The 13,113-nt window shown below is 41.3% G+C and overlaps 1 protein-coding gene across 1 annotated transcript; it reads right to left on the bottom strand.

Moving 5' to 3' along the window:
• Positions 1–1,587: 1,587 nt before the first annotated feature.
• Positions 1,588–11,931, bottom strand: LOC100546895 (transmembrane 4 L6 family member 1-like). The gene is made up of 4 exons (XM_010706102.3): positions 11,012–11,931; positions 5,038–5,183; positions 4,087–4,273; positions 1,588–3,591 (listed from the first exon to the last, which is right to left on the bottom strand). The coding sequence occupies exons 1-4, from the start codon at positions 11,090–11,092 to the stop codon at positions 3,571–3,573; spliced, it is 435 nt and encodes a 144-aa protein (XP_010704404.1). The 5' UTR covers positions 11,093–11,931; the 3' UTR covers positions 1,588–3,570.
• Positions 11,932–13,113: the final 1,182 nt, after the last annotated feature.

Here is a 13,113-nt window from a genome sequence, read left to right as displayed (position 1 = left end):
TTCTGTCTTCCTCTTTCTTCAGGAAATACCTAAATCTTTCTTTTATGAGGAGTGGGGAATAAGAGAGCAGGAATTACTGCTGGTAACAGCCAATGAGCACTGATGTGAGGGGTAATAAGCTTGGCTTAAAAGAGGGGAAATGTTATATTTTGTCTGATATGCAATGTTATGAAAATAGTCCATATTTCTCTAGGTTCTAGGTCCAAGGCTAACACAGCAGATAGGGCTGAGGCTGCGTCTTTCAAAGCTGTCTGAACTAAACCTACAATAATAATCAAAATAAGCCCAGGGAGTGGGGAAAGGAGATTTACTGCTGACCCACCGAAGGCACTGCTTTCTGAGATACAAAGGCAGCACATCTTCATTTCATAGAGTCATAGAATGGTTAAGGTTGGAAAAAACCTCCAAGATCATCCAGTCCAACCATCAACCCAACTCCACCATGCCCACACACCACATCCCTCAGTGCCACATCTCCACATTTCTTGAACACCTCCAGGGACTGTGACTCCACCACCTCCCTGGGCAGCCTCAACACTCTTTTGAGAAGGATGTAGAGCAGTTGTTGTAGGACAAAATGTAAGTGAGAACTTTACACACTGAGATGAAAGAGACTAGAGAAAAAGTGTATGTAATGTAATTGAAGCTGGGGTGATTTTGCTGATATGTAGTGTCTACAAGAAGCATTGTACAAGCATGAAATTGCATTAAGACCAATTCGCCATTGAGTCTGTTGTTGTGCTCTTTTGCCACTAGGTGACTCTCAGTTATTGCATCTATTTTATAAAAAGAAGGAGAAGGGAGAGGGAAAAGGGAAAAGGGAAAAGGGAAAAGGGAAAAGGGAGGAGAGGAGAGGAGAGGAGAGGAGAGGAGAGGAGAGGAGAGGAGAGGAGATGTCCCTGAGATGTCTGTATGGGAAAGCAGATATTATAGAGCACCTGCAGTCAGGATATTCTAGGATATCTTCATTGACACAAAGGATAAATACTTGAGATACTCAACTGTCCCAGCCTGTGGTTTCCAGCCCAGATATAGAATCACATCCTTAGCCCTGGCAGCTACAGCACCAGGCCATTTGTCTCTGAAGCAGTTTTTCAAATATTGTGCTTGGTCTACAGTTTTATTACTGTGCCAAGGTAATCTCAGGAACACTTTCTCTCATTTATTATCCTAACAAGGAGTATTATCTCTTCTGACCAGCAAAGCTTTGTATCTGGCTGATCTTCTGCATCAGTTTCAGTTGTAGGAGGAAGAGAAGAATTCAACTTTTTTTTTTTTTTAATCCCTGTAAATAGTTGGTCATTATATCTGTCTGAGTTTTGACTGTAATTCTTTAGGGTGAAAATATAGATATGAAACGATAGATGTATAGGTAGGTAGTTAGATTGAAGACAGATAAGGGATAAGTAGTAATAAAAGAAGATACAGAAGAATATTGTGAGTTCCTTAGTTTTACTAAATTCTTCATGCGTCCAGTACAAAAAAAGAAATAATTATTTCCATTTTGGAAAAAAAAGGGAATCAGTAGCAACACCAATTCTAGTTTGAAGCCATGAGCCATTTAGGTCACACAATCAAAGCAGAACACAATTTCAGAATAGCAATATTTAATATTTACATATGTCAGTGAAACCAGTGATTACAGAGGTGTCCCCATTAATATACAGTCACAACACTAAGCATCCCTAGGGCAGGACAGCTGGGAACAAACAGATGGCAGCAGTACATTTACCTTTCCGTGGGATGCTAGATACAGATGGGTATCTTTCCTTGTACTGGTCCTGCTGCAGCACAAACTGAATCTCTTGTTGAGATAAGAAACAGGGTGAAAAAACTTCAAGGATGAGGGCAGGACTGATGTTTAAGGGCTGTGAAGATCTCATCACTCCTGTCTCTCAATCTGACTACATACTGAGCATCCGTCTGACTGCCTCCTTGACTTCCTTCGCAGTTGAATCAATTGGTGTCTGTTTTTTTTGTTTTGTTTTGTTTTGTTTTTTATGGTGGTATTGCCCAAGCTTTGCTGCTTACAATGCACATCAGATTTGAGGTCACCTGGCAAGTTTGGATGCACCTAAATCACACTGGCAAACCTCAACGAGTCTTACACTCTCTTTACAACAGGTATTTTAAACTTCATAGATCAAGCTGCTTGCTTCCAGGGGTGAAGTTATGTTTCAAGGAAGTGTCCAGGTGCTCCTCTTACTACTGACATTTCTTTCACCAGTTTTTGCAAAGGGTTCGTGTGCTGCATTAGAGGATGGCACATATGGCCGTGTATGTATGTAGAAGGTCTGGCTGTGCACAGAAGGCTTTCTCTCATGCTACAATACAGAAATATGAACACTTGAATGAGAAAACGTAAGTGCCACTTTTTGGAAAATGGATTCCAACAGTTTTAGATATATTTAGGTTTTCATAACTCTCTACAGGCATTCAGGATGGATAACAATTTTCTTACAGTTTGCCTGACTCGGTGAAGTCAGGGGCATGCCCAAGAATAGCCTTTGAGGAAGACAGTGACGCGATGGGGATTCTGAAACTTGCCAGTCATGGGCTTTGGCATGAAAGGCTTGACTGCGAATGATGGTGGAGAATTACACAGATCCTCCTTGGGATTACTGTTGCTATAACAGTAAGACTTACGCAATTTGCTGCCTTTCAGATTATATCTCTGATTTGTTACTGTTGTGCTGTGTGTAATTACTCGCCTTATTCATTTAATGTTTTTCTTTACCAGTTAATTGCTCATGCATGTGATCTATTCTACAACAGCCCTACAAAGCTGTGCAGAATTTAGTGAGATTTCTACACAGTCTTGTGAGGGCAAAATTGATGCTGAGGTTCTCCTTTGCACTTAGTTAAACTCTTGCTCCAAAATATATGGTCTACGTTGACCAAAATGGTCTTCCAGGGCTACTGCATGTAGCAGTAGCACCTGAAGAATTGGGCTTTGGTGACAGCAAGATAGCAAAGAAAGGGATTTGGATCCAGGGTGCCTGAAGGAAGCTGAAGTCTGTGTGCTTCATTTGACTCTGCAGTGCTGTGGGTGCAACTCAATATATTCTCTGTGGATCCTAAAGTAAAACTGGGTTCCTGGGTAGCAAGTTAAGAGGAACACACGTGAGCTCAAGGTAAGTCTGGAGAAGGCAGGAAACTATTTTCATCCAGGCAGAGCTATTTACATCTTGCTTTGTGCAGTTGATAAATGCACACATTGTCAGTGATTTGGTTTCCCATGAACACAAGAGGGCAAATGGTGAGCTTCTGTGTGGGGACTTTACTTTATACATAAACATGGCAGACTGGACCAGACAGATCTGTGTTTCTGACTCTACCTGAGTTTCAGCAGGAGTATTTAGACAGATGAAAATCTGGAGTCTTAGATGTAAATGACCTAGCCATTTTCAACCTTGATTTCTTCATTTAAAAAATCCATTTTACCCCCCCTGAAGCTGCTGAACATTTGCGGGTTTCTTTGTTCCCCCTCATAAATACAGCACAATGCATCATTTTTGTAATATACGACTTTGCAGCTCAAGGCATGTCTTGGTATCCCCTGCAGGTGGTTCACATTCCCGAAATGTTTGTCTGAAAGGCAGTGAATGAAAAATGGTTAATTAATATTCCAGAGGGATATCAGGCTTCATGCAAGCATCTTGTACAATGAAAGCAAAGATTGGAAAGGAAGCAGTGGTGATAAATGAAATGGGAAATAAGTTTTCTACTGTTTTGTAAAATGACACTTCTACTACCAATTACAATTCCTCTATTTCTTATATTTCCCATCTGCACATTTTTGGAGGGCCATTACACTTTATCCAAAAGTCTTCTTGAGCAGGAACACAAATGTGCAACTGAATATGGGAAGTATCACACTTCTCAGCTATTCTGAAATATCTGAGAGCTGAGTTATCCCAGTCTACACTGAGATGGAGACTGATAATGGGCAAATGCATCTGAGCTGCTTCTGCTTTCCAGAGGTATTCAGTTCGGGTTTGTGCATCTCTCTCTGATTACCTACCATTACCATTAAAGAAGTGGTAAGAATGTAAAGCTCTCTGCTATCTTTTACTGCATACCAACCTTTCTTCTCCTCATACATGTGCCACACACAAAGCCAATTAGTCCATTGGTGACTTGAATTAAGCAAAGAATTGCTTCAATCACACCAATGGCCAGGAGAACAGAGAAAAGGACAATATTCCAAAGGATGATATTTTCAGGTTCTTTGCAAATGCTCCATGTTGTCTGGTTGAACAAATAATTGTATCTGTTATAAAGAAGAATAATTGGCAGTGTATTAGAAAATATGAATTTGAGAATGCTTTCACCTGTATGCCATTATAGAACAACTTGGCATTTTCTGGCTTTACATTTTTTGAATTTGTTTGCACAGTGTGAAAAGGGAGTCTCTGCAATTGGTAAATCTGGTGATTCTCTTTAGGATTCCCTTTGCAGAGGTGCAATTAATGACTATACCCATGCTTTTCTGCATGCTTACAGCACTGCTAAAACCTAAGGGGAAAGGTATCTAATGATTTTAAAATATTTCTCCATATTCTCCTTTTCTGCTGAGGTATGTCAGCCCATCCATCATCTCTAGGTCTGGCTTGAAGAGTGTCATTGCCAAGTTTGCCTTTAAAGGATCAAAGGAGATTTTTGTTTTACTTCTCAGAAGTAGGCAGAGTAGACTCAATTCATGTTGATTTAACAGATTAATATGGCATAATTATCAAATACTTCCTCTTGACTCTGATGATAGTCACAGCTCATCGCTCAGCTGCCTTTTGAAGGCATGGTGCGACATGCACAAGGGGTTGCTGACAAGCACAATGGGAGAAACGTAGGCATTTTGCCTATAGGTAAGCTCTTGGCCAAAGGGATGACCAGCTGGAACATGCCAGCTCAGAGGAGCATGAGTTTGGGTGTAGACAGTGTTGACCATCTGTTCACTTAAAAAAAAAGTTTTCTATGAAAAGAAGAACAGTGAAATCAGAGAACACAAACTGAGAGGAGCCTCTAAGTCATACTCACTCTAGAGTGTTGTTTCTGAAAGGATAGAGGTATTCTCCATCACCCGTGTCACACAGAGGGCCCCCAATCAACCCCATTGAGGAGAAGACTGCGCAGTACACTGCTCCTGCAAACCCCAGCAGAGCCAGAAGCACTGACAGCAGCATCTGAAAGGGAGAAGACCTTCATTAGCACACACTCACAGGCTCCAAATATCATGGAAAACTTACGTTGAATGGGAAGGAAGCTATCTGTTTCCTACTATATGATAAAAGTCATAGGATGATATCTGTGGAATAAAAGATAGTTGACTTCTAACTAGTTCAGCAATCCTAGATATTAAAAGTTTTCAGATTGTATGTGTTTTACTTTTAAAAGTAGGTAAGACCAGAGATTTAATTTTTCTTAATTTTATTGTTATAAATCTGATGAGCCATGAATGAAACTGTGATATGATGTGGTCTATTTCATATGCCTTGTCATTCCAAATTATTCTCCCAGAGCACCTCTCTCAGCCCTTGAACCAACTGAAGAAAGCAGTTTCTGAACCAGGTATGAAAGCAGTGAAGTATGCATTAATAATATTTTGCCAATTGATGAGAAATGTAACAGTCTTTCTTATTGCTGCTTTCCTTCATTTTGCAATAGCTTGAAATGTGGTAACCACCACTCATGTTGAAAATTCTGGTCCACGTGGCAGTGAATAAATGGTGGCTTCAAATGAATAGGCTGCCCAGAGAGCTGTGGTGCCCCATCCCTGGAGGTGTTCAAGGCCAGGTTGGATGGGGCCTGGGCAGCCTGAGCTGGTTGGGGGCAGCCAGCCCACAGCAGGTTCCCTGAATGAGCTTTAAGGTCTCTTTTAACCCAAACCATTCTGTGTTTCTACGATAGTATTTTGGGTACCCTTTTTTAGGTATTTTCTCCATTTATCTCCATGCTCTGTTTGACTTAAGTCAAAAACTGGCATAAATTGAGAATTAACCCTTCTCAATGTAATGTTGGTTTTAATAATTAAATACATAGAAAGCTATTTAATTTCAAGTGTATTTCAGATCTTATGTCAACCAGTAGTACATCAGGTGCCAAGATTTTCAAACAAAAAGAGATACTTTCGCATTTTAGATTTGTAGAATTTTAACAAATACTAATCATGTTTTAAAAACACATTTTGTTTATAATATGCTCTTTATTTTCTCTATAAGCTGTCAGGAGCATATTCCTTTGGAGGCAGAACACATCTTTTAGACAGCATTCTCAGCCATAGGGGTTTTGGGCAGTTTTGTGTGGAGCCAGGAGTTGGACTCAGTGATCCTTGGTGGGTCCCTTCCAGCTTGGGATATTCTGTGTTTCTTTACCTCCACAGAACTGTTCCCTTTGTTCTGGGGCAGATTTCCACTAATGTATGGGATGTATTGCTGTCTGTAAATAGGAATAAGACACTCAGGCAGGTGCTACTAGCGTTGCATCTGGGACAGGCAACCCACTAGTTCAGTGAAGAGTCCTTAACAAAGCTTGTGGTTGTTCACAGCTCCGCCAAGAAGAAGAGAGAAGAAACCCTGTGGCCTAAGGGTTAGGGCACAAGCAAGTCTGAGGAAGCACATGGAGAATACTCCCATCCATGACTTGGGATGGAAGCCAGGCACCTCAGGCCTTCATTTCCCCATAGCCAGCAAATCCCAGTGACAACTATCAGTCCAAAAGGAAGGTCCTAATGTCAGCTGCTCTGCAGAGCTCTGTATTACAGAGTCAAATGGAAATATCCACTGTCCACTCTGGAGATTTATGACACAGTCTTGAAAACAATTCCCTATACAGGCATGTTCAAGCTGGTGGATGCAGTTTCCAGCTTGCCGGAGGATGACATTACTGCTTTTTGTACATTCTTTCACAGAATCACAGAATCACATTCTTGCCTGTTGTCAGCCTGTGAATTGACTCATTTTGTGTGTTCTTCACCTCTATAGCAATCCCTGGATTGCAAATTGCTGGGGTATCTTGGGAAACTTATTTCATCATACTGATCCACAATTCTGTCTGATTTTTGCCAAGCTGGATGCTCTTGTCTTTATCCGCACAGTGGCTGAGTTGTGTCTTACTGGAGGGTTATGGTCAGCAAAATGTAGGCAGTCTGCTATTGTCCTGGATCAAAGCAGTGCCTGCGTTGTAGCTGATGCCTTGTCTCTCATAATAAGATCACCAGCTGTGCTTCGCAGTGACGGTGAGTGACTGATACTGCGTCTGAAACTCCTACCTGAGCTGAACCATTACTCCCTGTCTGTTTTCTCCTTTACTTCATCTGTGAGTTCTACATCTTGGTTAAACGACTTCGTTTATGATTATGATTACTTTTAGCTCAGCACAACAGACCCATTGACAATTATGATAAAGAAAGACAAATGCTTTCTTTCTATTACTGTTTTAGAGTGGTTAATACTAGTACTGGTAGTACTAGTAGTATCTGTTGGGGCTAGCTTTCATGATTGTTCTTAAACACAGGATTTTCTCCTTTGAAATCTCTTGGCTTCATGCTTGGCTTCATCTCACATACTTCCTTTACTGTGCCTATGATCATATAGCCAAAGGTTTACTTGTCACTGAAGGGGACTCAGCTGCAGTTGTTTCTGCAGTGTAGCTGTTGAACTGGTTCTTCTTGGTGTTTGCTAGACACAGCTGCCCACTAATTCTATGGTTCTGGAGATTTTGGGGATTGTTGCACATTGTATGGAAATCCAATTTTGTTAATTGTCTCATCATCTCAACTGTTCATCATTTACCCTTGTTATACCATTTTCACTTATCACTTTTATTTTATATATATATATATAATTTCCTCATTTGTTTTTCAGTTACAGTATTAAGTCTAAGCTGGGATGCTTGAGTTTGTATAAATTCTTATTTTCTCATGGTGTTGGCCTGACTACTTCCTGAAAATATTTTGCTATCATTTTTGCTGATTTTGCTGACTGTTTTTACTTTCTTCTGCAGTTTCAATGCTTTATTCTTCACATAGTTAGTTTGTCTGTGTTAGCTAATGAAGACTTTTAGCATTCATTCTTTGAGCATTTGCACCAGCTGCTTTGGTGAAGTTTCTTGTGTCCCAGGTGGTACTGCTCTGCACTGCTCCTTTTTGCCCTGTTTTTCTGTTTCCAAGTTTGTTTTTGTTGTTTTTTTTGTTGTTGTTGTTGTTGTTTTTCAGGAATTAATAAGCTATCTGGATCTGGATATCTTGCTTATCTAAGTTGGTTGGTCTGGAAAGCTGTTATAGTTATTCTTGTTCTATTAGTAACTGCTAAGGAAGGTGTAGTGGGACGTGCTGACGTATGTTTGCTGAGGCAATGACATAAGCTGTTTTTCAAGGGGCTTTTTCCTTGTGCCAGTGCTGCTAATGCTGTCAGTGGTGTACATGCTAAGCTGCAGGACACTGAACACTTTCTACATCTCTTACTTTTCAAAATCTTTACTTCATAATGCAAGAAGAAGAAGCCATCTAGATGCATCGGCCAGCAACAATTTTAAATGGATTATAAAAAATTACTCAATGCAGCTCATAATCACTATGAACTGGAGAACAAAAAGATGAATAAAACAATGAGAAACATAGTAATTATTATTACTATTGTTGTTGATACTTAGCATGGAAAGACTGTGATGAAGTCTGGAGTTATTAAACTAGGAATTGCACAAATGATCATAGGACAGAGTCTCAACCCTGAGGAAAATGGTAATGTTCTGATTGAGTAATAATTCGAAGTACTATGGGTTCTCCAGCCCTTTTTCTTTTTCTTTGAAAAGCCATGCTGAGCATTGTCTAAGTGACCATTTTACTTCTAAGGTACTTAAGCAGAAACTATCCTTGGACCTCAGTGATGCCTGAGCAGCTGTATTGAGTGTTATTTCTCTGCCAGTGGGTGGAAGATGGTGGACAAGCCACCAAGACCTGCGGACCTCATTTCAGATCCTCTCAGAACTGCTACTGTGCATGTTTGAACCAGTCCCAGAGCTCCTCTGCTCTACAGAGCCTGGTGACTCACAACATTCCCAGCTTTGGTACACAGCCCATATTGACAGGGTGTCTGAGCAACCTTGTGGGTCTCTGCGCATTTCTTCCCACTATCCCCAAAGCAAATTTTTGCTAAGATTTTTTCTCCTGAAGAAACACATCATTGGTCTTCAGATCTCCCTACAAAAGTTACCTCTTTTATAGAATTGTAGAATATCTCAAGTTGGAAGACACCTACGATGATCATTAAGTCCAACTCCTATGTTTCACACTGCTTAGAAATCACTTCTCCCCAGGGGCTTTGCAGGGAATATGCTCTTTAATGTCATTCATAGCAGCTTGTTTTTTGCCTGTGCACCCATCTCGTATCTATGTTGGGCTACATGCTGTTTATGCAATTGGATGGCTTGTACAGCTACTTTCGTTTCCACTGTCAAGAAGTGGGCAATTTCCATGGTCATGGAAGTCAGATATTTCAAATCTTTTGAAATTTTGTCCTCATCAAGACTTTTCGCTAGTGTAGGCTGAGAAGCTTCATCATCTGGCCATTGGCTCTCTTTCTACAGATAGAGCAGAACACAAACCATTTTCTCAGTGATGTTTGTTGTATGCCTCTATAACAGCAAATTAAAATCATAGAATTGTAGAATATCCTGAGTGGGAAGGGACCCATAAGGATTATCCAGTTCAAATAAGGCAGAGGAAGAACAGTTTGCCCATTGCCTATCAGTGCTGGGAAAGTATAGACAGGATATCTAGCCACCAAGGGGCATAGCTGGGACATCTCAGACATCAAAAGGAGGGTGGTGGTGAGCAGAGGAGCATGTGGAGGTCTGCAGATGTGGGCTACTGGCAACACCGTGATACCGCAGGAGTCAGTGCGAGGAGGGAGAAACACAGCCTGTCCTGGGACTTTGACTTTTGCTGTGTACTGCTTATTGTTGGGAAGAAGGGAGACTGGAAAGCTCACATCCCAGCTCTGCAGTTGGCCTGCTTGTCCATCATTAGCAAATCTTCCTTGATGTGAACATGACATTCAGTGAAATCAATGTAATGGCTTGTCCTTTGGGACGTACTCACTGATGTCCTAATGAAGAATGTTATTTTTGTGTTATTCAAGTCAACTAAGTAAATGAAAAATCTTGAAGAGGTAAAGATTATTTCATGTATCAAACTAAACATAAATTGGAGAGTACAGAAGTGCTTTATTGCATGGAATCTCTTACTATAGGTCGCTCTTGGGGAGGATACAGACTGAAAAAAAACCACATAAGTCAGTTTATTCCTGCTAATGATGATGGCCTCAGAGAAGTCTGTGCCCTGGGCATGAAAATTAATGGACATGTCTGTATAATATGCTGCTTTATAATTTTCTTAATTATCAAGAGAAAAAGTCTCTCTGGCCTTTGGATGACAGAGAGTTCAAGTTGCATTTGCACCTCTCATGTACACAGCCCTTGAGCAAATGCATGCTATGGGTGAGAGCCTCCCATGGGGACCAGCCCTTGGGAAGCAGTGCTGGTTCCTAAGTGCCAGCCGTGGAAGCTCTGGCTTTTGGCAGGTGCCCTATCTGCCCATACAGAGGTGAGTAGGGATAAATCTATGGAAAAGAAAATTGCCATGGAGGAGTTTAAAGGAAAGAGGACCATCACTTCAAGCAGGAGGAAGCAGGAGACATGCTTTACTTTTTGCAAGGTGAGGTGAAGTATCTTTGCTTCCCCTACCCTCAGTGCTGTGGCTAAATGCCCCAGTACCTGCCTGTCTGAGTACAATTCCCGTCATATCAGTGTCTGCAATATCATTACATTCTTGTTAGCTAAATGAGCTCTTAGCCCCAGCCCAGAGACGCTGCAAATCAAGCTCTTCTTCTGCTTTTCCATGACTTGGCTGCTGATGGTGGTGTGACGATTTGTTATTTTACATTTCCACCTGCTGAGCAGCCATTTCAGAGCTATTGTGCAAACCCCACAGCACCATTTCAACACATCTACTTACCCCACATCTGTTAGCGCAACATCCTGCTCCGCCTGCTCCCAGCATCATGAATGCTGGCAAAACAACCTGCGAGAAAAGCATAAGTTGGATTGGCTCACAGTCCTTCTGCTTGGGTGGCTGTTGAAGTCTAGGAGCTGAAGCACCACGTTCCTCAAATGCAAACTACCTTCTGGCTCATCTCTGTGAATTACACCAGTTGAGGTGCCCGTGCTTGCTGAAAGTAACTAAGGAAGAAGAGTGGCATTACAGTTGCCTGGCAAGCTTCTAACGCAGTAATTCTGCCTGCTAAAGCTATCTGAAGCTATACTGCTTATTTTTAGCAGGAGATTGTTTGGTTTTGTTCTGACAAAATATAATTTCTGCTCTTGAAATATTTCCTCCTGCTCCACTATTAGAGTTTGCTACTGGAGCAATGGAGATAGGAGGCCAATTATTTTGCCTTTTGCTGGTCTCGAACTTGAATTTCCATCCTCCACCTCCCATTTAAGTGCTAGGAAGGCTGCACTGGTCAGTCAGTCTCTCTCCCTGACCCAAGCTGGGACTGCTCCAATGGATGGGCCTGGAGGAGTATCTGTAGAAAGCAGGCTGTGGTCAGATCATTGGGATTTAGATAAAGCCATCCACATTTTGCTTGCATAAGCCATAGTCATGATTTGTGCCATGCCCTCCTTCTTCTTCCTCAGTTGAATGTTTTATCCTGTGGGATACTGCCTGAGCTGGAATGGGAATTTTGAATTTTCATGAAAAAAAATATAATAAAGATAAACATGTTATCTTGAGAGAGTAAAAATTTCCATGAGCCAAAACAAAACCCTTCCCTCTTGACTTTCACTTTAGTAGAATCTAAAGAGATTTCTGTATCCCTGCAGAATAGGGATCATAGATTCACGGAATCATTAAGGTTGGAAAAGACCTCCAAGATCACCTTGTTCAACCATCAACCCATCCTCACCATGCCCACACACCACGTCCCTCAGTGTCACATGCACACAATTTTTTTGTGTGACTCCACCACCTTCCTGGGCAGCATGTGCCAGTGTATCACCACTATTTCTGAAAAGAAATTTTTCCTAATATCCAATCTGACCCTCCCCTGGCACAACTTTAGTTACGGTCGTTTAAATTCTTTATGCATCCTGGTCTAAATTATAATTGGGAAATCAGTTTTAAGCTTCCTGAAACACATCTAGCTTTTGTTCTTCGTGCTAAGCTTCCAGAAAACCTTCACAATGGACTTCACTCAGCAGGGAACTCCCAGTTCATATCAGCTTTCTCCATGGTAATCAACAGGTGGATCTGGACAGATACAGTGCAGTCAGCAACCATCTGTATCTCAGGACGTAATGCCACTTACACAGGTGCTCTGGAGATAGGAAAGGCTGCAATTAGTTTGGTAGCCAGAGGGCAAGAAAGCTTTTTATCAGTTTAGCTTTACAGACAAAGCGCTCCTGCTGCTTTCTGTCTGCCCACCACTATTACTGCATGCATTTCACACAGCTGTGTAAGAAAACAGTATCTTACAAAGTAGGAAATGGTCCCTGTGAAGTTAATGAAAGGAGGAGGAAAGAAAAAAAAAGAAAAAGAAAAATGGAAAAGATGTAAAATCAGCATGAGATGTTGTCTCATGTAGGAGATGAAGAGCCGAATGTTCATAGTGAATGAAGTCCAGGGAATTTATGTGTATAGTGTGAATATCCATTTAAGACTGTGCAGGGCAGTGTTACAAAACCTCCTTAGGCTTGTAGCCCCAAAACATTTCCTGGTGAATTTACTCCTAGTTACATTTTATGCTCCCCTCAGGGACAGCCTCCAGCACCTACAGTGATTCTTCAACCACAATGGAGTCTTGCAAGGGTAGAAAAGTGAGATTAAATGACCTTATCCTGAAAATAGCCAACTCTTAAACACAAGTGGTCCCCAAGGCAGTCCCAGTACATTGCCACCTGGCTTTTAGGGGAAGTTAGCACTTCATCCCATTGAATGAGTGTACCCCTTCCTTCAGAACTCTCTCTTCATCAGAGGTTTCTCATCTAAGCTGTAAGCACTTTAATTTATTAGCCTGGCTCATCATGAAGGGTCTGCCTGGCAGCTTTTTTTTTTTT

Source organism: Meleagris gallopavo, chromosome 1 (genome assembly GCF_000146605.3).
Source record: "Meleagris gallopavo isolate NT-WF06-2002-E0010 breed Aviagen turkey brand Nicholas breeding stock chromosome 1, Turkey_5.1, whole genome shotgun sequence".
Lineage (NCBI taxonomy): Eukaryota > Metazoa > Chordata > Aves > Galliformes > Phasianidae > Meleagris > Meleagris gallopavo.
Note: the sequence above shows the minus strand (reverse complement) of the source record. Positions and strands in the feature narration are given on the sequence as shown.